General features: G+C 34.8%; 2 protein-coding genes and 1 long non-coding RNA gene across 3 annotated transcripts; 1 reads left to right on the plus strand and 2 right to left on the minus strand.

Moving 5' to 3' along the window:
• Nucleotides 1–831: 831 nt before the first annotated feature.
• On the minus strand, nt 832–9,207 carry LOC140786613 (probable protein phosphatase 2C 59). The gene is made up of 9 exons (XM_073135180.1): nt 9,084–9,207; nt 8,788–8,974; nt 7,996–8,123; nt 7,637–7,735; nt 6,355–6,513; nt 3,761–3,847; nt 3,575–3,666; nt 1,356–1,430; nt 832–1,264 (listed from the first exon to the last, which is right to left on the minus strand). Exons 2-9 carry the CDS (start codon nt 8,853–8,855, stop codon nt 1,121–1,123), a joined length of 852 nt encoding a protein of 283 aa, XP_072991281.1. The 5' UTR covers nt 8,856–8,974; nt 9,084–9,207; the 3' UTR covers nt 832–1,120.
• Nucleotides 9,208–13,787: 4,580 nt separating this feature from the next.
• Nucleotides 13,788–18,829, plus strand: LOC140785728 (uncharacterized). Its single transcript, XR_012108504.1, has 2 exons — nt 13,788–13,880; nt 18,406–18,829. It is a non-coding gene; the product is annotated as an uncharacterized lncRNA (long non-coding RNA).
• Nucleotides 18,830–22,519: 3,690 nt separating this feature from the next.
• Nucleotides 22,520–23,841, minus strand: LOC140785976 (uncharacterized). The gene is made up of 2 exons (XM_073134135.1): nt 23,248–23,841; nt 22,520–23,098 (listed from the first exon to the last, which is right to left on the minus strand). The coding sequence occupies exons 1-2, from the start codon at nt 23,839–23,841 to the stop codon at nt 22,520–22,522; spliced, it is 1,173 nt and encodes a 390-aa protein (XP_072990236.1).
• Between the last annotated feature and the right edge of the window lie 276 nt (nt 23,842–24,117).

Raw genomic sequence — 24,117 nt, forward strand, 5'->3', positions numbered from 1 at the left:
ATAATAAAAAGATAGGTTTTTATATATAATGTTGTAAAATATAGGGTGCTATTTATAATTTTCTCTTAATCAAAATAATATGAAACTATAAATAAAAAAATAAAAAATTGGTGCTATTTGCACCAAAAGTCAAGGGCTTTTTACGGACTCAGAAAACTTGGCATATTTCTTTCCGAATGCATGTTTTACTTAAAATTCTGAATTTGCTTTTATGGATTTATTATTTGATGATTTTCTTTTGTTTCTACAGTTGTTTTTAAATGTTATTGCAACTGTAACAATAATTTATATATATATAATCCATTATATTCGTTCATTTTAAATCAATAAAGTCATACACAGAGGAACTCAATTACTTGTCCCTTTTAGAATTGTGATCAGATTAGAATGTCATATAGAAGAAGCCTTTCGACTCGAACAACAGTCAGATAAAGAGAAGTTTCCAGACGTAGTAGGTTTTAATTTAATTTAATTTTTTTTCCACAATCGATAGCATTGAATTGCAAAGATTTAGTTTCACCAAGATGTGGAACTTGATTCAAAGTCTTACTCGAGTTTGACCTGAGTCAGATCCAAAACTTCACACTTGTAATTTAAAGCACCAACAGCAGTACAAGAATAAAGCAAATTGCTAGTAAAGATCTTCACCACAATAAGTCAGAGAAGAATAGTACCAAGGCAAAGTGGATAGGTCCTCAATGAGGATAAGATCAACTGCTTACCTCTCTAGATTAATGTTTCAGTGGCTCTCATTCTTTCTCTGTTGATACGGAATGCTCCTTTCATGTCAGCATCTAGAGCAAATTGAAAGCCAAAATGCAAAAAGAGACATGAAGAACATAAGGAAGTGCGTTCATAATTCTTCTCCCACATAACAGAATAAGTTAGCCAAAAGGAGGATATACATACCAGTGTACCCTTATTAAATGTTGTTCTACCTAAAGACTGAAAAGATCAGTAATATATTTTGATTAGTCCTCCAAGTGCTTCTTCAGTGTGTACTAACTATCAACAATTCCGCAAATACAGAAGAAATTTTCGTATACGACTTCGAAATAGTACATTAATTACAGGGAAAGAGAGGACCCAATAAGAACTAGCAAAAACTATCATTATTGATCTACTTAACATTGTTATCTTGGCCCATGAAACGCACAACCACACATGTGATATTATCAGCACTTCCCCTTTGATATGCCTCTTGCAAGAGTTTCTTTGCTGCCTGTTCTGGGTCCTGCATGGGTTTGGTCATAGAAACAGCCTCCTGAAACATAGTACAATAGACAAGGTAAACCTTCTCCAGAAACCAATAATTCATAAATATATAGAGACAGATTATTTTATTAAAAAAATACCTCATTTGAAACGACATCCCATAATCCGTCACTTGCAAGGATGAGAAATTCAAGAGATCCATCAATCGCTTCTTCCTAATTAGTCAGTAAGAACAACAGAAGCATTTAGGTTTCAAGATGTTGGGTAGTCACACATACCTAGCAAAAAGTTACCTATTATAAACTTGTGCATCATAAAGCATAGCAGTGCAAAAAAGTTTCCATATAAGAGCACAGTGTTTGTAATGCTCTAACTTGCATGTCCAAGAATACTGTGTGGATTACCACATCAAAAAATCTTATATTGATGTGAGCATAACTACCTACTAATATGATAATTGGACTTAAATTTGCTAGTTTAGGGTTTATTTGGGTTAGTTTTATTTGATTTCGAATTGGTCTAACTAAACATAAATCTGAATTAGCCTAAAACTCTAGGTTATATAACACGTGTAAAATCATGTTGAACTTGAGTTAGGAAAGGTTCCTATGGTTACTATGACATCTAATTCAAAACATACTTAACACTTGCCATTATTTAATAAAAAATAGGAGCAGGACACCATCCTACAGTTTGTCCACTTTATCCTTTTTCAAGAGTCTAGTCACTTATTAGGGTAATGAAGGAAAACTTAAAAATACTTATCCATTTTGAACCAAATGGAGAACTTAAAGAATCTTAATCCATTTCAAGCCAAACCTTAACCGTATACGACCCAAATCCAATCTAGTTAAACAGCTAACAATGCAAAAGAGTAATAGAACAGTACCAAAGAAAAGAGGCCAAAGTCTCCTTTTCCTCTTCCATAAACTAGTATGATCCTCCCTATGCATTCTAAGTTGCGATCATTCCCCCTAACATTTCAATCTTTTTTCTTATTTCTTCTCTCATTTAAGCCTGGTTGTAATAGTCCCAAATTTTTCTTTTTTATTTCATCCTTTTTCTCCCTATTCTGCTTCCTCTATTTCCTTATTTTCCCTCTACTAGACTACCACCATTATTGGAGAATTCCTGCTTCAAAAAAAAGAGGATCTATGCCATAAAATATAGATGAGGAGCATAAGGCCGATATTTGGCCACGCCTAAAGCTGAGTTCTATTCTTTGAAGTAGCCTGAGATTCCACAAGTGCCACAACATTCTGATTCCATCAAAGTTTAGGTTACTAAATAGATTCAGGTAGACCTTTTTATCTGCTTGATCTAAATGGGTGATTTCTACCAAATTTGTCTTCCAAAATGTTATTTTATATTTTCTTTCATATTTCTAGTAGTTTTGGTTCATGAATAACAGATGCATGCTTTCTTTTAAATCATGGGTGTGTAAAGTTCCTAAACAATTGTTATTATTATGATTTTCTGTGTGATATTTAGACAGCAAACGACTTGCTCCACTAGAAAAAGCACTAGTGCACATGTCGACCCCCAGATTCAAGCCAGACAGCATATATGTGTATATATATATATATATATATATATATATATATATGTACCTCTATAATAACTGCCCACATGACACCATGGCAATTATATTAGTCCGGAAAATATTCAACGAAGCATTCATAATGAATGTAAGAAACAAGTGACCCTATTTGCCTAGTCATACAATATTATGAACTAGATCTAAACCAATCAGTTCGTAGGAAAATTTTAAAACTTTTACAGGTGGTAGCCTCATGAGTCTCGAATCTAATAGTTTTATAATGAAGTGATTCTGAGGTCAGAGTGAAAAAATATTAATGAAACAATAGGGAAAGGACGAAACAGGATAGACAGTCGTCGGAGAGTGGCGAACGATCGTGGGATGGTAGAGGTCAGCCTTAAGAATGGGTGACTCGTGGAGATAGATAGTTACTAAGGTTTGGAGATAGAATTAGGACTACTATGTTAAATCTACTCCTATAAAAATAAATAGTTACAATTAAAAGAGTAAATATAATGGCTAAACCAATATTCTTTTTATAATAATAAATAAACCAATGATTACTCATATTTATAGAAGTAGAATCATAGCGGGTCGAATCTAATTTGCACTACTGAATTACATATGCGGATTATCCGTTATAATTTAAATTTAAAAGCAATAAGTAAAATTAATAAGCTAGACTTGATTCGACTCAGCCTAATTGACTCGCCTCCCTATGCATTCTAAGTCATGAATTTCTTAAAGAACAAGGAATATAATCTCCATAACTGAAATCAAAAATTGCAAAACTTGAGTTATTGAGATCGTAGTTGATACCTGAATCTCTGGATCAGCAACAACATACTGCTTTAAGAGCCTATCACCAAATGCACGAGAAACAGCAAGAACACCGCCAACACGCCATGTTCCTACATATTCATGATCATTAGAAGGAAATAAAAAAATTTAAAAGCTCATACACTGCAGGAGAAAGATATTGGAAGAGAGTTGGAAGATAAATACCAGCCCACATCACAAACCCTCCAGCTTCCTCAATCCGTTGTCGTTCATCTGTTTGGTCAGGTTTGTGATCTCTTGAAACAGCTATAGCTACAGAGCCAAGATCACAATATCAAATAAAGGTGCAGGGACATACATAAAAGATTAGAGAAACACAAAACCGAAGTAAACCTTCAAAAGGATCATAACTTTTAAGAAGAATAAAACCATTAAGCTCCATGAGCATTTCATTGGACATTCATTTATGACATTAACGTTTCATCATCAAGACTATTAACAAAGCAAAGAATCAAGAAAATGAAGCAAGGACTGAAGGAGAAATATTTGCTGATACAAAGTAAAAGAACAATCACTAATCAGGAAGTTCTTAATATAGAATAAAATATGGGAAATATATGGCAACATAGTTGCAATCATGTATCCATATTTACATATTACTAACATATATTTACATGTATATATCTATAATTCTATATCAATCAGCACATATATATATATATATGTATGTATGTATGTATGCATATGTGCCTGGCATTGTAACTTATCCATTCTAGTCAAATGAATATAATAAAAAGGTAGCATATAATACAGGATACAATGTTTATATGCCTGCATTTAAGTGTATATATATTGTGTAGAGTACATAGTTATATACCCATAGAATTATTTGATTGTAAATAAAGTGATACCACTTTACCTTTTATTTAATAATATAAGACCAATCCAAGGTTCCAAAACTTGGTATTAGGATCGAGATCGGTTATCCAGAAAAATAATATATCTCGACTGTATCACTCGCCCGTATTGGATCGGATTATATTTTAATTACATAAAATTTTAAGTTTTTTAAAATTTATAAAATTGACAAGAAAATAAGAAAATTATAATTACTCACATATAAAGCCTGAAAACTCTAAAAAAGATAATATTAACTTACTCAAACTTTGATAAATACCAAACTAGCACTCCCTTCTTTTTCCCTCTTTGTTATTGCCAAGGCAAATTTTTTTCTAATTCTTTTTCTTTCTTCTCTCCCCTTTCACTTTCTCTCTCTTCCTCTCTCTTCCTCCCTTTTCCTTTTCTTGCTGCAAGGCAAATTTTTTTTTCATTTCTTCTCTCCTTCCTTTTCCCCTCTTTCTCTCTCTCTTATACTGCCACAACGCAATTTTTTTCTCTAATTTTTTTACATTTTTTCTTTCTCCTTTCTCATTCCCTCTCTCTTCCTCCTCTCTCAGTCCCGACTCTCTCTCTCTCTCTCATCTGTCTATATGTCTATTTTATTCTCCATTACTGTAGCAGATTTTTAAAAGAGAGAAAGGGAGAGGCTCACCAGAGTCGGAGAGAGTAGAGAGAGAGAAATGAGAGAGATAGGACATCAAAGAGAGAAAAAAACAAAAACAAAAAAAAATACTAAGAAAGAAGATGATACTTCTAGAATTTAATTCTACAAATATTCATTCTTAAGCTGCGTTGAATACTTTAGAGTGTAACTAATAAGATTGTCCAAATGATCATAGAACATCAAAGAATACTAAATTCTCTTTATTTTGGTACATAGCAAATAGTCCACTCTTAATTTAGGTATTTAGTGGGGGGGGATGTTATATATATTTTTCAAATCTTTATTTGTGTATCTAGGAATATCTCCCATATTTGTATGTATCCTCTTCATTATTCCTTTTTCCAGATGAATTTCCACAGGGTTTTCATGATACGCTTAAATAACATAACAAAAAATATAGGTTCTGATCACCAGCTGCCTTCAACTTCCTCCTTTATCTCATTTGCTTGGGCCAGGAATTAAACACCAAATTTGGTTGTAAGAATGTGTCAATTCTTTTGAACTCACTTTGAGGTTCTTACCAGCATGTCACTTCTGAAGTCAACTAACTTAAAAAAGAGACTAATAAAACCAATGTCGTGAATAGCACCAACGGTATGCAAACAATCAAGCCACCGCATAGCGCATATATAGTATATAGTATATTGGTGCATACGCAGACTAGCAATAAAAATATTAAAATAACTTATATGTGATTTATCTATCCAATGTACTAAATATTTTAGCATAATGAACATATATATAGGTAAAAATTGCAATGTAATATGTGGAGAATCATCCTCATAATATCCTATTCATGAAGTGATGCTACTTTCTAATCATGTGATCACATAATAAATATAAACCACAACCCAAATATGCAATCCATACTTTTGTAACAAAATTAGAACAGCCACAGTTAAAGAAAAAGAATAGTAATAAAACAATATGGATTGGACAGAGTAGACTCACTTGTACATGAGATAACGCACTAAAAATTATAAAAAAGATAAGTGCTTGTCACAATCAAGATTACAACAAAATTAGTAAAATTAATACATAATTATGTGCAAAATAATATAGGAAATCCAGGTGAGGAAAAGTTAAAAATGTATAGAAGAGTTGGTGATATTTTGTATAACAGAGGAAATACATTTGAAGGACACTGTCTTCAAAAGAAATTCAAGTAAAGTATATTTGGATAATACATTACATTAGAGTTGCAGTTTCATAAAAATAAATACTTAAAGTGGTATTCTGCATATTTAACACTTACCTGTCCCTCCCCTACATATAACAGCTCTAGAATCCCCAACATTTGCAACTAGTAGACGGTCACCAACGAGGATAGCAGTTGAAGCAGTTGAGCCAGCATCTCGGTTTTGACTATTTTCAGATTTAAGAAACTCCGAGTCGGTGTGATTATAAGCATCAGCTGTAGTATCATAAATTTTTTTTGCAATTGTCAGTTACTACCAAAAGTAGATCTTAGGAAACACATATACTTACAATTATCAATTATTACCAAAAGTAGATCCTAGGAAACACGGATACTTCCATGCCAAAAGTAGATGTTGTGGGTAATGCTCTGATATTTAGTTACTTCATGGATACGTCTGAGATTTCTATAAATATGAGTCAAGTCGAAAGAGACAACATTTAATTTCTTATTAGATCTAGAAGGTTTCTTTTTGTGAAAATTGAATTTGCTTATTTATTTTAAGGATTTTTACAAATTACACCCTATATTTTATCTATTATGTGATTCACACTTCGTCTTTGAGGATTTTGTAATTCAATCCCTTCTTTTCCCTTATAATTTTTACTTAACACCCTAACGTTATTTTAACTAACTAATGTCGACCAAGTTACTAAAATATCTTCACCATCATCCCTACTTATCTCCTCTACAGTTGTCATCGCCACCACATTTCTCATCTTCCCCCCTCCCCTTCCTCCGCCTCCTCCTTCTCCTCCTTTTCTTCTTTTTCTTCTTTTTTTTTGTTTTTGGAAAAAGAAAGACGATGAAGATGACATGAGTAATTTAAGTACTTATAAATTATTTTATAAATTATAATGAAAAATTCCTTTTCTAATACTGTCATAGTTAACTTAGGGTATTAAATGAAAATTATAGGACAAAAGGAGGGGGTCGGATTGCAAAATTCTCAAAGACTAGATATAAATTGTAATAGGTAAAATGTAGGGTGTGATTCGTAAAAATCCCTTTATTTTATAATCTATATTAGGAAATCATGTTACAATATTAATAAATTGAATTTGCTTGTTTATCTTACATCATAGTTAGTAACATACTATGTAATATAGTAGTTCTCTGCTACGAATGATATTTCTTTTAATGGATAAATTAGAGGTCTCCTTATATGGACTATCATATGCAACAATAATATATAACTCCTCAATTAAGAATATGAAAGTACACAAGTTCATTAATATATATATATATATATCGGTATGTTTATATGTATCTTATATTCATATCCATATAGTAGATCTTATTGTCACAAACCACAAGATAGTAAAAGAAAGTATAGTACCTATAGCTAGCTTGGTATCACTAATAAACTTTGGGTGTCCGATCAAATTGCTGAAAAGGTGTTGTTTAACATATTCTGCTGCTCTAGCACCACCATGACCTATACAAACAATCACACATTAAACAAAGCCTGCCGACATTATTCAAAATTTATAGCATTTGGAATCTCCTGCCTAAACTAAAAAATACTAGCATAAGAAGTAGACTCGAAGCAAGAGAAAAGTTAAATGTTAATTGAAGAAAGATATGCACACTGTAAATAATCTGTCGCATCAAAAGAAGCGTTAATATATTCAATCCTCAATATAATTTATAGCAAGGCCTATAGCCACGCTATTCTCAACCAAGACGACCTCTTACCATCAAAAACTCCAAACAAACCGACTATCTCTCCGTCAACACCATCAATTCTTGTCTCATAGAAGTCCTCCATGGACGACCTTTTCCCTGGTGAACTTGCATAACCATAACTAAACTTCCCATTCTGACTGTGGCAAAAAGAGCAAGGTATCAGATGGCAATTTATTATTGCATGCACACATATTTAATGAAGTTATCTTCAAATAAACGGCACATTACTCAATAATTAACCTGATGAAACATTCAGAAACAAGCTCTTAACTACACGAATTCATGCATAAAATCAGTATGCATCCTTACTCTTAATGGTAACTAAGAATTAACATCCTTATTCTTAATCATCAAAAATGTTGAGAAGAAGAAAACTCAGACCAAGTTTGATGTATCTCAAATTGACAAACATCATGTGTACGTTACTTTCAGGAATTAAATATATTTATATGTGCATCAAAGATCCAGAACTAAAGTGAGAACCGGAAATTTACGTCTGACAGAACAGAAGTGAAATCTAAACAAAACGAGATGGAAAAATGCATCTATTGCTAAAAAAAATTCATTTTTTCCTAAGAATTTTATCGAACCAAAACGAAAAATCTAGCCGAATTAAAAGAGTTAAAAAAAAAAGGAATCCTATCATATAACAAACACTCGCTTTCTGACAAAAGAGGACGGCCCAGGAAATCAAACTCGAGTCACTAAATCAAAATGCAACCAATCGACAAAATAAACGAAACCAAATCAACTCAACACAACAAGCAGATCAAAGAAGGGGGAAAAAGAAAAGAAAGAGACCTGAGTCCTCCACCAGAAACAGGCGAACCATCCGCTTGGGTTCCAACAACGGAACTCAAATGACCCATCTCTTATAACCAATCTTTTCTCTTTCTTCTCAGCCTACCCACGATCTCATCACAACCTCCACCTCCGATCCAAGACCAGTCCTCGAACCAGAACCGAAATCGATACTCTAACCGCTGACCTGCAGAGAAGAGCCGATCCACGAAACGCGAAGAACTTCAGATTGTTAGAAGTACTCCCGAAATAGAAGAGATAGAGTATAGAGCGAAAGAGAGAAATCGGCGTCGTACTTTTGGGTTCGGTGTGTGGCGGAGAAGAGAGGAAAGAGAAAGGAGGGCGTTTCAAGAGAGTAGAAAAAAACATGGGGCGGGGATTACGTGGCGCGGAAGGAGAGGGGCTTGGTCAATACTCAATACTTGCAATTAACGTAGATCACGTGCTATTCACGTGAGTAATTTTTTTTCCAAGGATAATTTTTTTTTTTTCAGAACTATTTTTTAGTACACAATTACTTCTAAACTATTAAAAATACCTCAACTTTTTAAGGTCATAAATGAAATCAGAAAATTAGCCAAAATACTCCTCTATTTCGGTCAATATAAAATTCTTTCTTAAATTACACATAATTTATACATGTATATCAAAAATAAATATATTATTTTTTGCCATGCAACTATCACATGATAATTTATGAATTGAAATGGTTAACAAAACCTAATTTTTTTTATAATTTAGGGAATCAGTGTATACCAAAAAATTATTCCGGTGTTATTATAGCCAAGAGCGATAGCATCGGGAGTGAAAATAGAATTATTTATTTTTTTAAATTACTATTTACTACTAAATTAGTTTCATGGCCACCTATTATTATTGAATTTTTTAAGAAAGCCAGTGGATAAATATTTCATTATTACATAGCATATACACACAATGAAAGAGGAAAGACAAATATTAAATCTTAATAAGCTCCACCACATAGCCTTTAAATGATTTACATAAATTAAAAGCAATAATGCAAGTCTGCTGGTATAAATACAGCCAATGATAAAGACCTTCAGCATTGTACCAGACAAATAATTTTGAGACTTCATCTACAAAGCCAGAGAGCACATAGTTGCATACATAATAATTTTGAGACTTATTTAATTTGAACCTTAAAGCTGGCTGTCATAACTTGGACTAGTAGCATAGCATATAGCAACCCAAAACAAGAAGAAAGCATAATAACATAAACAAGCAAGAAGAAAGATGGAAGTTGCAACTTGGCAGCTAAAACAAAGAGGAAGTGTAACACCCCAAATTAAAAAAAAAAAAAAAAAAAAAAAAAAAAAATTCCTGACCGACGCACGTGCCGAGCACGTGCGTCGGCCTGCCACCCTGCCACCCTCCCTCTTTTCTTCTCTTCTTCTCTTCCCTTCCTTGCCGTGCACGCCACCTTCCCCATCTCCCTCATCTCTTCCCCCTCACCGCAGCCCCTCTTTTCTCCTCTCTCTCCCTCGTGGTTGCCGACAGTCGCCGAAGCCACCGAGCTCGCCGACCCCTCCCCCTCCGGTAAACCTCCTTCCTTTCTTCCCTTTCTCCTTCCCCTCCTCGGCCTCGTCTTTGTCTTGGGACTCTTCTTGCCGCCGCCGCCCCCCGCGCTGCGCCGCCGACCTCGTCTTGCCGCCGCCGCGCCCCGCGTCCCCGGCCTCGTGGGCGCTTCCTCCGCCTCCCTTCCTTCCATCGGTGGTGGAAGGAGATGAGGTGGAGGGGTGGGGGTTAAACCCCACCCATTTTTCCCTTAGTGGGCTGCACCACCGCTGCGGCCCCACTAATCCTTTGGGGTGGGGCTGCAGGCGCATGACCCACGGGCCTAGTTGGGGTGGGGCTGCGGGCGCGGCCCACCAAGACTGGGGGTGGGCTGCAGACCGCAGCCCACCAGCCCAGATTTGGGTGGGGCGGGCGGGCGCGGCCCACCAAGACTATCCGGTGGGGCTGCAGCCGCGGCCCATTAGCCCATGTGGAGTGGGTGATCTGCAGCCCACTATTCCAACCTTGGTGGGTGTGGCGGGCCCCCTGACCCACCAAGGCCTTATTGCTTGTGGGTTGGGTTTGGGCCTACCCCCTTTTTGCCTCTAGCCTAGCCCATTTGGGGCCATTTGGACCCTATAACCATGTTTACCATTTTCACCTAATTTGATTAGCCTGATCCTTAATTTTGGGATGATACAAGATTCCTAGGATACCCTTGACTCGTACCAAACATAAATGTGCTAATAAGATAATTAATTTTATTAGTTCGCTAATGACTTTACTTGCGTGAATTAATAGGATTGGCACCGCGTGAGGAAGATTGTGGGATCCCGGACTAACTGACGAGTTTTATGGAGACCCCCCCAGGCGAGTAGAGTTATACAAATCTAGAATAACATGATACAGTAGGAAATGTCAGTATTAATGCATGCAGTTGGTACTCCCTGTTATATCTTTTGCATATGTAGTTATTTATAACCTGTTCATCATAGTATCATGAGAATATTAATGTGTATGATAATGCTTTACATGTGTCCCGTATGGTATACCGTTGCATAGATGTATGATTCTTTGTGATTATGGACCGTAATGATCATGATGACTATAACATGCTTTATACACGCATAAACACCGCACCACTTCCACCTATCATTAGTAGTCGAATTCGACTAGGCGGTACCCTACTCACTCGGCCCGGGGTTAAGGGCAGAGTGTATCATATATGTCTATACTATTAGCGGCCTACACCTGAGGTCGGGAAGCCTGTGTGGCATTCAGGTAGTTATACTGCATAGTTAGGACTAGATTATGATGATAGAAGAACATGATTGTGAGGCGGGGATATAACTCTAGCGGTACCCGACGACGCAGGGTTAGGGCGTCTGTTGATGAGCCGAGGGCTCCCGATTCTCCCGCCGAGGGCGGTGATGATTTAGAGAGAGTGAGATATGGGCTTACGACCGGGGTCCTGAGTCTGATGGCCACAGACAACCGGTCACATGTAGTGTCGCCATACACGTGTAGGTGACATTACCGCTAGATGTGTATATATCCCCCCTCGATGTATGAGATGATGGATGATTATGTGATGGATGATTAGATGATGGATGATTGTTTCTTTAGAGTATTTACCCTGTGTGGTGAATAGCTCGGTGAGCGATGATGAGTATGATTATTGCTTTGGTAGACATGAGGTGACTAAACTGCTATTTTATTGCTATGCATAATATGTAAACCTATGATTGAGATGTGTACGAATAAGAGATTGTCTCAAACTTTATATCTGTGTGAACTTATCATAATATGTTTAGGAACTAGCATGTTCCAAGATAGTGATTGGTAATCTTTATCAACTGCATTGACTTAGTAAATTATGGTAAGTCATTTTAATAAGCATGTCGTTATCGTTAGCAAATATAGGCATACATTGGATATACACCGTGATGTCATTATTTTAAATTGTATGGATCCTACTCATTTGGGCCGTAAGCTCACCCCTCGTGGCGTATTATTTCAGAGCTAGGGGACGCAGGTGCGGGTAGCGAGGAGTAGCCGCTTTCTTTCTTTTAGTACGTATTTTAGTTGTATTAAACCCCTGCGAGGGTATGATGATGACGTTGTATCTTTTTGGACTTTAACATAGTATTTTGAATGTATACTTGGAAGGCTTGTTGTGGCCTGTGGACTTGTATCCGGACTCTTATAATTGAGTTTATTTATGGTGAAATTGTGCTGTTGTGTGCCTTGTGAAATCCTTGTACTGACAGGTCATGTGATGTACCGCGTGGGGGAAATTATCCACGCGGTTTACACATGTATTTGGAGGTTTGGGTGTTTCAGGAAGGAACCAAACAATATTTTCCTTAATTTTGTGCCACTGATGTTCCAACCAAAGGGTGAAAGAAGAGGGGAAGAGATCGTTAGCAAACTCCTAGGCCTTGTTTGCTTTGAGTTTAGGAATTCTGAACTGATTCAGGGACTTCTAAATTGGTTTAGTAACCAAATATCTTTATATTATTTTCATATCTAATTAAATTTACTCTTCAAAATAATTAAGACTAAAAAATAAGACTAACTAATCGAGTTCAAGGTTAAAATCTCAAACCAAACAAAGTCATATGGTCCAAATTCTTCATCCAATACAACAAGATAGGCAAAGAAAACTGCCTTCATGACTATCTCATTCTTTGTTGCAAGAGAGAAGGAAAGTATGGAAGAAGAGAGGAAGTAACAAACAAAAAGAAGAAAAAGTAAGCAAGAAAACATAATTAGGGTTATAAGTGCTTTTGTAATTTAATTGGGTTTAATTTTTAGATTTAATATATAAAATAATGTTTATGTGTTATCTAAAGTCAATGCGCTTATACCCTGCACGTTAGAGTCCACTATTATAAATTAAAAAAATTGGCACTAATTTGCGTTCGGATCCGGATCCGGATCAACTTACCCGAAACAACACCGTCTCTTTTTTTTTTTTTCATTTCCTTCGTTCGAAAGGATACGGAATTTGTTGGACGAAACAACCCTCAAGGCTCAAACCTCCCGAAGAATTCGGCAATGGCGAAAGAGGCAGCCACGTCTAGTTCGTGGATCGTGGAAGCAGCGCCGCTCATTGTGGTTGTTCTCCTGGCTGCCCACATCTTAGCTCTGGTACTTCCTTCACTTTTATTGTCTTCTTGCCAAACTATCTCATCTTTGCGGGTATCTGATCTAGAAATGGATATCTGTTCATCTTCTTTGGATTTAGGTATATTGGTTGTACAGATTAGCTTCCGAGAAGCAACCGCTGCGGAGGAAGACGCATTGAGATCCCCTCGGTATTGTAAGCTATCTCCAGTCTACACTAATTGCGGGGTTTATAATTTCTTTTGTCAAGAATTATAGGTCTTTTCATCATAAGAGTGCGGTATAATATTTGTAGATAAAATAAATTATTTCTTTGTGGTGCCATGGAGCAGCTATTCATGCTGTTGTTGATGCAGGGAAATCGGAGTAGATGGTCATATAAGTAGACGGTTCTTCTCTTGGACATTGAGCATCAGATGTTTTTTTGAATTGCTGACAAGAGAATATAGGTACTTCTAAGAGTTTTTGTGTATCGAATAATACAAGCAGCACAAGCTCAACGATTTCTATTCGATCTTGGGAACTCTGTCAGATGTCTCTTGAGAAGATGATTTCTACAAGAACTGGACCTAATAATAGTATTAGATAGACTTCATTAGGCTCTTATATTTATTATTTGATGGCATACTGCAAGAAAGAAGGTGGGTCAGGGAAATGGGGAGGGGGAGGCGTAGGTGATCTTATGTTTATTATTTGGATAAGCCATGTTCTGCTGAGCAGAGATGTGCCTAGATGAGGTTCTTATATTTATTATGTGCCAATACTGCAAAAAAGGTGGGTCAGGGAAATGGGGAGGGGGAGGCCTAGGTGATCGAAGTGGTGTTTTGTTGCACCATGATTCTAAATTTCGGATTGAACCATTGCGAAACTGTAAAGAGACCAATTTCCGGTAGGTTTTGACTATTTCAGCTTAAACAACCAAGAATACTTGTTTTAAAAATGCATTCCAAATTGTGAAATGACCAAGAATACTTGATTTAAGAAGGGTTTCCAAATTGCATCTAATCTAGATCCAGATCTCTTAAGATCAAGGTTGCAAAACTCAATATCGGGATTATGATCGACTGTCTGAAAAAATAATATGTATTAGTTGTATCGGCCGCATATATTAGATCAGACTATTTTTTTTAATTCTGTATTTTTAAATAATATTTACTCACCTATGAAGGCCTAAAAATTTAAAAAATATATTAATTTACTCAAAACTTTTTTTATTTCTTCTACCTCCTTTTTCCCTCTCTTATTGTCGCAAGGCCATTTTTTCTATTTTTAATTTCTTCTCTCTCCCTTTCTCTCTTTCTCTCTCTCCCTCCTTGTTTCTCTTACTTCTGCAAGGCAATTTTTTTTCTTGTCTTCTAATTTCTTCTCTCTCCCCTCTCTTTCTCTCTCTTCCTCCCTCTCCCGATCTTTCTTACTGCTGCAAGGCAATATTTTTATTATTTCTTCTCTCTCCCTTCTCTCTTTCTCTATCTCTTCTTCTCTCGATCTCTCAATTACTCCCTTCTCTCTGATGTAGGCTGAGGTGGGTAATGAGGGTATTGCGCTAGGTTGGGGAAGAAGATGGACTGTTGGGTGTGGTGTGGGCTAAGAAATGGAGGATGCTTGGGTGAGCTATGGTGGAATAAGGCTGCGGTGGAGTGCGATTTAGGGTGGAGGTTGGCTCGGGTGAGCTGTGGTGAAGGAGCGAATGGAGTTGAGGAGCGGGGAAGATAGAGTTAGCTAGAGAAGAGAAGTAGGCTTAGCTGGTGGCCTTGGTTTAGGCGTCGCTAGCTGAGAAAGGGGGAATTAGAGAGATAGAGAGAGAGAGAGAAAGGAAGAGAAATTAGGATAATTCTCATTGCCTTCTTGGGGTGCTCACTACACCTCTTTTATAATGGCTAACCCATTTTAGGTTACTTGTTCTTCAAGCAACTCTAGATTAGACTCAACTCAACTAGACCAACCAACTCTAGGCTAGTTCACAACACTCTCTTCCTCCCTTTCTTACTCTCCACTCTCTCTCTTCTCTCTATCTCATTATCTGCGAGAGAGAGAGGAAACAAAACTAAAAAATACTAACCCGAGACTGCCGGAGGTTGAGATCACCGGATCTTGGTCAAAGGACGTAGCCGGACGTCGAGGTCGCTGAAATCTAAGATGGGTGGGGCTGATGGAGAGAGATAGAGAGGAGACATTACTTTTGAGTCAGATCCTTCTTGTCTTTGACCTGAATCCATAGAGGCAAATTCATATTGGACGTTGCCGGCTTTAATTCTACTGAGAAAATGAGCTTCAAATTGAAATAGAACCTTCATTCAATGGAAATGAATGATTTGTAGGAAAACAAATTTTGATGAGATCACCTCAATCACTTGAAGAATTTTTAAGAATATATTATCCCTTTTACATTTAGATTTGTCACGTCCTCAAATGAAACTAGATTTGAACAATTATAGGAATATTCTTTTTCTTATTTAACTTAGAAAAAGATGGAATATTTTGATTGTTAAAATATTTTCTAAAGCTTTAGAATTTTTGAAGCATGTTTTATTGATGGTTTAGATTTTTCTTCAGAATTAAGTGTCTTAATAGAATTTATGATAATAAAATTTTCTAATCCAGTTCAAATATTAAGTTTTATTGAGAAATAATATTCTTTTCCTACTGTATATGTTGCATAGAGAATATTTTTGACAACACCTATAATAGTTGCTTTTGCAGAAATATTATTTTCAAATTTATAGTTAATTAACTTCTATTTGCACTCAGCTATGTCACAAAAAGAACTAAGTAGACTAGCTAGAAAAACTTCGTAATTTTGCACTCCAAAATGCCTAGAAGAATGATATTTAAATACATACCACATTTTAAAAATTAGGCCTCTGTATTTTGGGCCACTCTTTATGGGCCCTCAAACTACCTAGGTCCTAGCATTTGATAGGCCCCTATCCTCTACTAAACACAACTGTGACATCACCCATCGGACGTAGTTTGAAGATAAGTTAGCACTCAATTGAAAGAAGTATCTTACCCTAATAGAGCTAAATGGGGTGAAATGATTTATATAGCTAACCCTAAGTAATTAGGATTCACGGTTTGTTGTTGTTGTTGTTGTGCATATTCACAAGATGTAATCTGGTTTTATAATGCCTTCATTTATCTTCATATAGTATTTTGTATAGAACATGCCACATATCTAAGCTTTCCATATGTTCGTTTTGCAATCTTTTGCTTTCTTTGTGGGAGCTAATTCAAGTATGAGCTACATGATATTGAGTAGTCCATAAATTGAGGCCAAATGATCCAATCTTTGTCATTGCTTGGCATGCAATGATCAGCCCACTTGATGTCTACATTCAGATTGTGTAAATATACATGTTTAACTTTTTACCTTTTATTATCTCTCTCACTCCTCACACTTCACCAAGCTCATTCGACGACTGATACAATGACTTCGTATTTTACTGAACTCGAGTGTTTTTTTTTCTCTCTTTTGTTTTTTTTTAATTATTTTTCCATTTCAACTCTCTTTCTCCTCCATTCTATAACTCCTATTTTCTCTCTCCTACTCTTATTGCTATAGAACAGTAGTGAAGAGAGAGATCTCTTTCTCGTTATCTCAATTCTACAGTAATAATTTACGAGCACAAAAATTTATCAAATTCAATTCGGATTCATCATGCCAAGTGAGTAACTTTTTTTAGTTCTTTGGCCTCATAGGTGAGTAGTTTTTATATTATTATTTTTTTATTATTTTTCTAAATTTTTAGAAACTTTTTTGCATTTTAAAATAAGTTTTAGAATTTTACATAATTAAAAAACAATATGATACTATATTAGTTGATATGTATCGTCTTTTTGTGCAATCCATTTAGATACTTGGAACCTTGCTAGAAACTAGGTAATCAACTTCTACTATGGATGTTTTACTTGCTTAGTTGCATGCTAAAAAAAATAGAATTGACATAAAATGAGGATTTATTTTTGGAATAAAAAAATTTTTATTCAAATTACTCGTTATGTGTTTGATTGTAAAAAGAGGAATAAATGCTGAAATAAAAATATGGGATAAGATGGTATTTGTTGTGATAGTTGAGAGAAGGGGTAAAAGTGATGAAATTGACCTTATTGTCATTTTTCCTACTTTTAATGTAAATAGATACTCTTTTTTTTGTTGAGAAAGATAGGAAATAGATTTAATACATAAATATAAATATAAATTATAATTTTATTTTAGAACTATGATATTATCTTCTCATGATATTTTTATACAACTCTTGACCAAACAATAATTTGACTTAATTCGTTATAATTTACACAATATAAATACCATTACAAATAACATCATAAATGGACATCCCATATTAAAACATTTTTTACTATCAGCACATATTTTTTTGAGAAATAATTATAAATATACTTTAATATACGTGTTACACTGTTCAACTTGAATCTAAACCATAATATATCACCATAAATAGTAAATAAATAGGTGATGACAAATTGATCATTTGCATTTTGGAATAAATGGGTGAGATGTTCCAAAAATTTTATCCCAAATAAAACCTGTGACAAAGACATTTGGAACAAGGGGGTTTATTTCATTTTTCTATTTCAAAACTTTATCATGTGTTTGGCGTGAATATTTTAGAATAAAAGGGATTTATTACTCAAATAAACAGCCCAATGAGCCAAAATCCTAGAACAACTGCTATTAAAGTTACTAAGGAACTTCCTTTGGCATGATGATTAAGGTGTTTATCCCTGCTATAAGAGAAGGCAAAAGCCCATTTCTAGCGCAATTTATCTTTCTCTCCAAATTAACAGTACGAAACTCTCTTCCAAAATCTTTCCAATTCTATCTCATGCTAATTTTCTCTCTGCTGCTACAGTTAGTGATTCTTATTTCTATTCTTGCTATGTTTCTTCTGTTATTTCATTTTGCTTATTATCTACGAAGAATGACAATTAAAGTGAGTTTGCTCGTGTGAACAGGAAGGAATTTGGGGCAGTTGTCTAGGTGGATATAGTGACACTTTCATGTCCCTTAGATTCTTGGTCAATGAACTTTGCAGTGAGAACTCTCTTTCAAACAATCAAGGTTGTCAGGTTTTCCTGGCAATAATTCATTCGTTGCTCCGTTGATACTGTAAGAAATATGTTGGCCGTTTCTTTGCCTGCCTTGGGCTTGTCACAGGTCTTTAATCTGGTTGTCTCACTTCCTTATAAGCAGAGGTACAATGTTACCCAGTTACAGTTACACAGGAAAGCTAGTTTGATTTGCAATATGAAACTTTTGTATTGTTATATTTTACAGAAGGAAAAATTCTAGGGAATTTCCTTTCAGTCTCTTTTTATTTGGTTGTTACAGGATGTCTTAATTTACTGTTGGTGTTATAATAATCTCAACCTTGTAGAAGCATCTTGTGATTAAATTGCTTCGAAATGTGGGAAACTTCATTGATTGCTGAACTGCCTGTACCCTTCCAAAATACTGTATGTAAATTGGCATCGGATAGGCTCTCAATTTATTGGCTGGTATTTGTGGATTATGAGTAAAATGTATAGGTAGTCCTAATCATTATCAACAAAATTAGAGCTAAAACATAGGACATGGGTATTGAATGAAGTGGTAGTTTCAGGAACATTGTAGTTGGGTTAGCTGTGTTTGTTCCTACTTTTTTTTGGTTACTTTTCCTAATATATAATGATAGCTAGAAAACCATTTCAGGTACCAAATCCAATCAGTCTATCCTCCAAGGTGTTGTTAAAAGTTGGTTTACTTCATTAATTGCTTTGTGAGATAAGATAATGATTTAGATGGGTCTTCCACCTTGTACTTTAAGAGTGATGATAATGGTTTTGTTATTGATTTGAAGTGCTGATAGCAACTGGAATGACAATAATAAATATATAAAGGTAACTCATGATCATTGTTAAGTAGACAAAGTGTTGTAATTTTGAAATTTAGGGGTTATGAGATACGAATGTAATAAAGATATTAATGGTTACACTAGCGAAAATTGTACCTTAGAAGTTGTAAGTAAATGGTCCTAATAAAGGCAATGAATATAACATTATCAATCTCTTGCCTAAAATACCATTATATTGATTTTCTAAAATGTCTAAAATACTGTTGTCTTTACTTTTCTCTTTTCCTGAATATTACATTATAAAAATACTTTCACCTAAAATATAGAGCAATTTGCACTATAAACTATTACAATTTACGTTGTAACAGGCTTACCTATTTTTCTTTTACTTTTATTTTGCAGTTTTATCTAATTTAATGACCATAACACCCCTAAATATATTTTAGTAGAGTCATAATCACCTTCAACATTAAATATTGTGTTTCTCTAATTTTCTAATTATGAGGAAAGAGAAAGTGTACTTTAAAGAGATAGAGATAAGTATGAAGAGAGTGAATTTATATTGTATCTATTCCTCTCTCGCGATAATAAAACCATACTTTTTTTTTTATAGTTGCAACAAAGACAGTTCTTCACCAAATTATGTATCTATCATTTTGTTATCGTCTTTTTTCATATAGAGTGCTGTAAGAGTGGATAAGTATAAAATATTCTTTTACTATGAAGGCAGAAATACTCATATTTGACATATTAAAAAAAATAATTTCATTGTGCTAAAAGTGAGGATGAAATTTTATAAATTAATAAAAGAGCATCTAAATAAATATGATATTACTATTAAGTATCTTTTTTCATCAAAGTAAATTAATTCTTTTATCAACATTTTTGAAGACGAATATCTATTGTTAATGTTTAAAATATGCCTAATATATCAAAAAATTATATATATATATATATATATATATATATATATATATTTGATAGTAAAATGTATAACTATAGTGATGGACTAAGATAATATTGTAAGTTCTATAGTTATAATTACAAATTTCATAAATATTTATCTTTAGTTTGTAGAAGTTTATCTTTAGATTATACATATATATATAGGTTCTATAGATATATTTGTGGACTTCATAGATATATTTTAGGAATTGATATTTAGTAATTACAAAATGTATTAATTAGTTTTTTTGGAATTCATATTTAGTACCTATAAAATCTAAATTTAGTATATATAGACTTTGAATATATGAACTGTGGAACTTGGTGTTAGTATCTATAAAATATGTTATTGGTTACTATATATAGAATTAAGTTCAATGAAATGAGTCATTTTATTTATAACAAAGTATATTTAAAGTTTTTATATCTGAAACTTATAATTAGTATCTTAGGAATCCATAGTTATAATAATTTAATCTAATTCTAATTATAGAATTTGGAATTGGTATCAATAGAATCTATAGTTAGTATATATGAATTCAAAGATATTAATTAAAAAAATGTGAATCTAGAATTACTTTGTATCAAAAGAATTCACCAAAAGAAATTCTTAAGTCAAACTATTTCATATTTCTCTTTCATTATTCTATTGCTCTGAAATGCACTTCGACGTAATATATGAGTTTGTATGTTAAACTTGTGTCAAGATGTATACCCAACTTATCTAGTACATAATTCATAATTAATAAAACAAATCTGGAATTGGTATCTATAGAATCTAAAGTCAATATATATGGAATCCAAATATACTTAGTTATAAAATTATATAGATTGAATGTCAAAATACTTTCTTTTGGTACACAAATATCTCAAAAATTAATATCTATAAATTATATGAGTAGTTTGTTAAAATATTCCACTACAGTACACAAAGAAATATATAATTATATAAGTAGTATGTCAAAATACTTCATGCACACAAAGAAATACATAGTAAACTGCAATTCAAATATTCAAATATCAAAACAAAAATTTATCATTCTACATACTCTAAAATGTAAATTGCTCCAAATATATTTTATTGCAATATAATAGAAATTGAGTTTAATCATTTAGTACTCTTTCTTTATTGAAGAGTTGTAGTAAGGTATTAAGTTGTCTTGGCATGACAGTTGTAGTTGGGGGCAATTGTCATTTAGTTTGAATTCTCTTCCTTTCTAGACCTCTTATAATAATTATTTTTTTTTTCTTTGGACTATGTTAGAGCAACTCCAACTAGGCTCCAAATTCCAAATTTGGAGATCAATGGGCTTCAATTTAGAGCTAGCAACAATAGGGCCCACCAAAAAAATTGAGCCCGACTCTATTTTTTTAAGCTTTTTTAAAAATTTCAAAATTGCTAATAATTATTGCATTCAATCATTTTAATTTTATCTGTATCCTTTATTAAATAATCTAGTTAGTTAAACTGAGTAAATAATTAGTTTTACTAATCGGTTTTTAACAAAAATAGTATCATTGGAAATGTCTCATTGAGAACTTTAAAATGAGTCTAATATTTTATTATTTATAAAATAAATATGTTTATTATTATTTAAAACATATGTGTCCTAAAATATAATTACTTAAAATTATTTCTCAATTTAAATATTAAATATTAAAATATATTAGATATGAAATACATCAAATATGAAATACATTAAATAAAAATTACATCAAAGGTGGATACAGTCAAGAAAGAGGAGGTGGCTATAGAACCAGAACTAGTGGCTCTGGAGATGAGTTACGAGACTATTAAATATCTATTATTTTTATTATGAAATATCAATTTCTAATTATTTTATGTAATATAATTTTGATATTTTTAGTTAATAACATGTAATGTTTATTTCGATATTTATTTCGTGTAATATAATTTCAATACGTTTAATTAAAACTAGTAATTTAAAATTACTTCTGAAACTATTAGATATTAATCTTATTTTAAAAATCACGATGAGAGTTTTCTAACCATATATTTTTTATTAAAAAATAATAACACTAAGATGACCTATTAAGTAATTTAAGATAGCTAATATAAATATAAATATATATATTATATTATTATTTTAATAAATATGGTGCGCTCGAGTGCACGGAGCTCTTAGCTCCATATTGGCTCCATATTCAGAGTCTTAGACCATCGGTTGGAGATGCTCTTAGTTATATTTTATATGCATAAAATATAATCATATCATTTTGTGAGAATTTTTTTTTTGAATGTTACGAAGCTATACCCAGCTATGTATTAGTTAAAAGTCGACACGTAACCGCGTCGACACCGATGAGATTACATAATTCTGGGGCTCGATAAAGCTAGTGCCAGAGGCCACACTTGCCTTAGCAGCTGCCCAGTCAGCTACTTTGTTTGCCTCTCTACCTACGTGAGTAAGCCTTACATCCATACACTCGTTCGCTAGCTCAACACATTCCTGCACCAGGTTACGAACGCGCCAAGGGCTGAGCTCTATCCTCTTCATGCATCTGATGGCCTCCAGGCAATCAGTTTTGATCTCCAACCTGCATTCTCTTCCGGCCGCCTTCAGTCCCAGTCTGATGGCCCATAGTTCTGTTTGTAATGCCGAGCTTCCTGGACATGGCTCCCATACCGCCTGGACAAGCTCCCCATTTTCGTCACGTAGGACGGCCGCTGCACCATCTTGGTAGGCGCCGGCCCTTAGCGCGTCGTCCGTATTGACTTTAATCCACCCCGGTTGCAGTGGTTCCCATCTCTTCCTACTCACTTCTTTCTGTTTCTTTTCTTTGTTCTTTTGCCTGAACTCCTCCGCTAGCGCTACTCCTCTTCTCACCACGGCTTCCTCCAAAGTCTTCTTCTCACCAAAACCTCTTCATGTCTACTTTTCTAGAGGGACCACAGTGTGCAGGCTATCATCCCTTTGATCCGCCAATCTTCCTCCTTATTTGAGCTCCATTCTCTTGTGATCCATTCTTGATCTATTCCTGCGAGCTCCACCCATACCCTGGTTTGCATAATTTCCCACACTTCCCGGCTATATCTACACATAAACATGAGGTGGTCAATCGTCTCACAGAACAGCCCGCATAATGCACACCTATCCTCTGATCCAATATGGATGTAATGGAGATAAGCTCGCATTGGGAGCTTGCCCCACATGAGTTTCCAGCAGAATAATCTGATCCTCGGAGCTACCGGTAGCCTTAAGAGAATCCTCCACCCTTCCCAATGGTGCTCACTCTGAGGTTGTAGGGAGTGGTAGATAGCTTTAACTGATGGAGTTCCCCTTGGGTGCGGCCACCAAATCCACCTGTCCTCACTGGTGTCGGTGCCCATGGGAAAGTTTGATATCTCATACGCCATATCCGAGCCCGCCTCCCTGAACAGCCTAGGGATGGTCCATCGCTGATTGTTGATGATGTCCGCCACTCTCAGGTTTTCATCCATTAGTGCACTCGCGAGCTCCCTCGGCTGTCTGCTCCACGAGACCTCCTTCATCCAAGGATCGTAGGTAGCTCTCGTGCTTCTGCCATTCCCAATCAGCACTCTACAACCCATCTTTATTTTCTTGGCTGTTTGAGTTAGAGCCCCCCACATCCCTGAGGCTTTTTGACTCTTCCTTGATTCCCACGGGTGCAGGCATCCGTACTTGGCCTGCATTAATCTGATCCATGGAGCTTGCTCCCTGTTTAACATCTTGAAGACCAGCTTACCCAGGTGAGCTGTTCTTACATCTCTGAGTCGTCGGGCTCCGAGGCCGCCCTGCTGCTTGGCTGTGGTAACCTGTTCCTAATTCATCAGGTGTAAGCCGTGGCCTTCATTGTTTTTCCAAAAGAAGGTTCGAGCTTTTTTGGTCATCTCCTCCAGCACCCC

Source organism: Typha latifolia, chromosome 4 (assembly GCF_019914945.1).
Source record: "Typha latifolia isolate L0001 chromosome 4, TyphaL0001v2, whole genome shotgun sequence".
Taxonomy (NCBI): domain Eukaryota; kingdom Viridiplantae; phylum Streptophyta; class Magnoliopsida; order Poales; family Typhaceae; genus Typha; species Typha latifolia.

Coding starts and splice junctions, on each gene's coding strand:
- LOC140786613 (XM_073135180.1), bottom strand. CDS start 8,855: ATGGGTCATTTGAGTTCCGTTGTTGGAACCCAAGCGGATGGTTCGCCT. Junction 7,736..7,995: donor TTTGTTTGGAGTTTTTGATG/GTAAGAGGTCGT, acceptor TTGTTTGTATAG/GTCATGGTGGTGCTAGAGCA. Junction 3,848..6,354: donor TATATGTAGGGGAGGGACAG/GTAAGTGTTAAA, acceptor TTGGCTCTGTAG/CTATAGCTGTTTCAAGAGAT.
- LOC140785976 (XM_073134135.1), bottom strand. CDS start 23,841: ATGTGGGGGGCTCTAACTCAAACAGCCAAGAAAATAAAGATGGGTTGT. Junction 23,099..23,247: donor GGGAAATTATGCAAACCAGG/GTATGGGTGGAG, acceptor TTTGGTGAGAAG/AAGACTTTGGAGGAAGCCGT.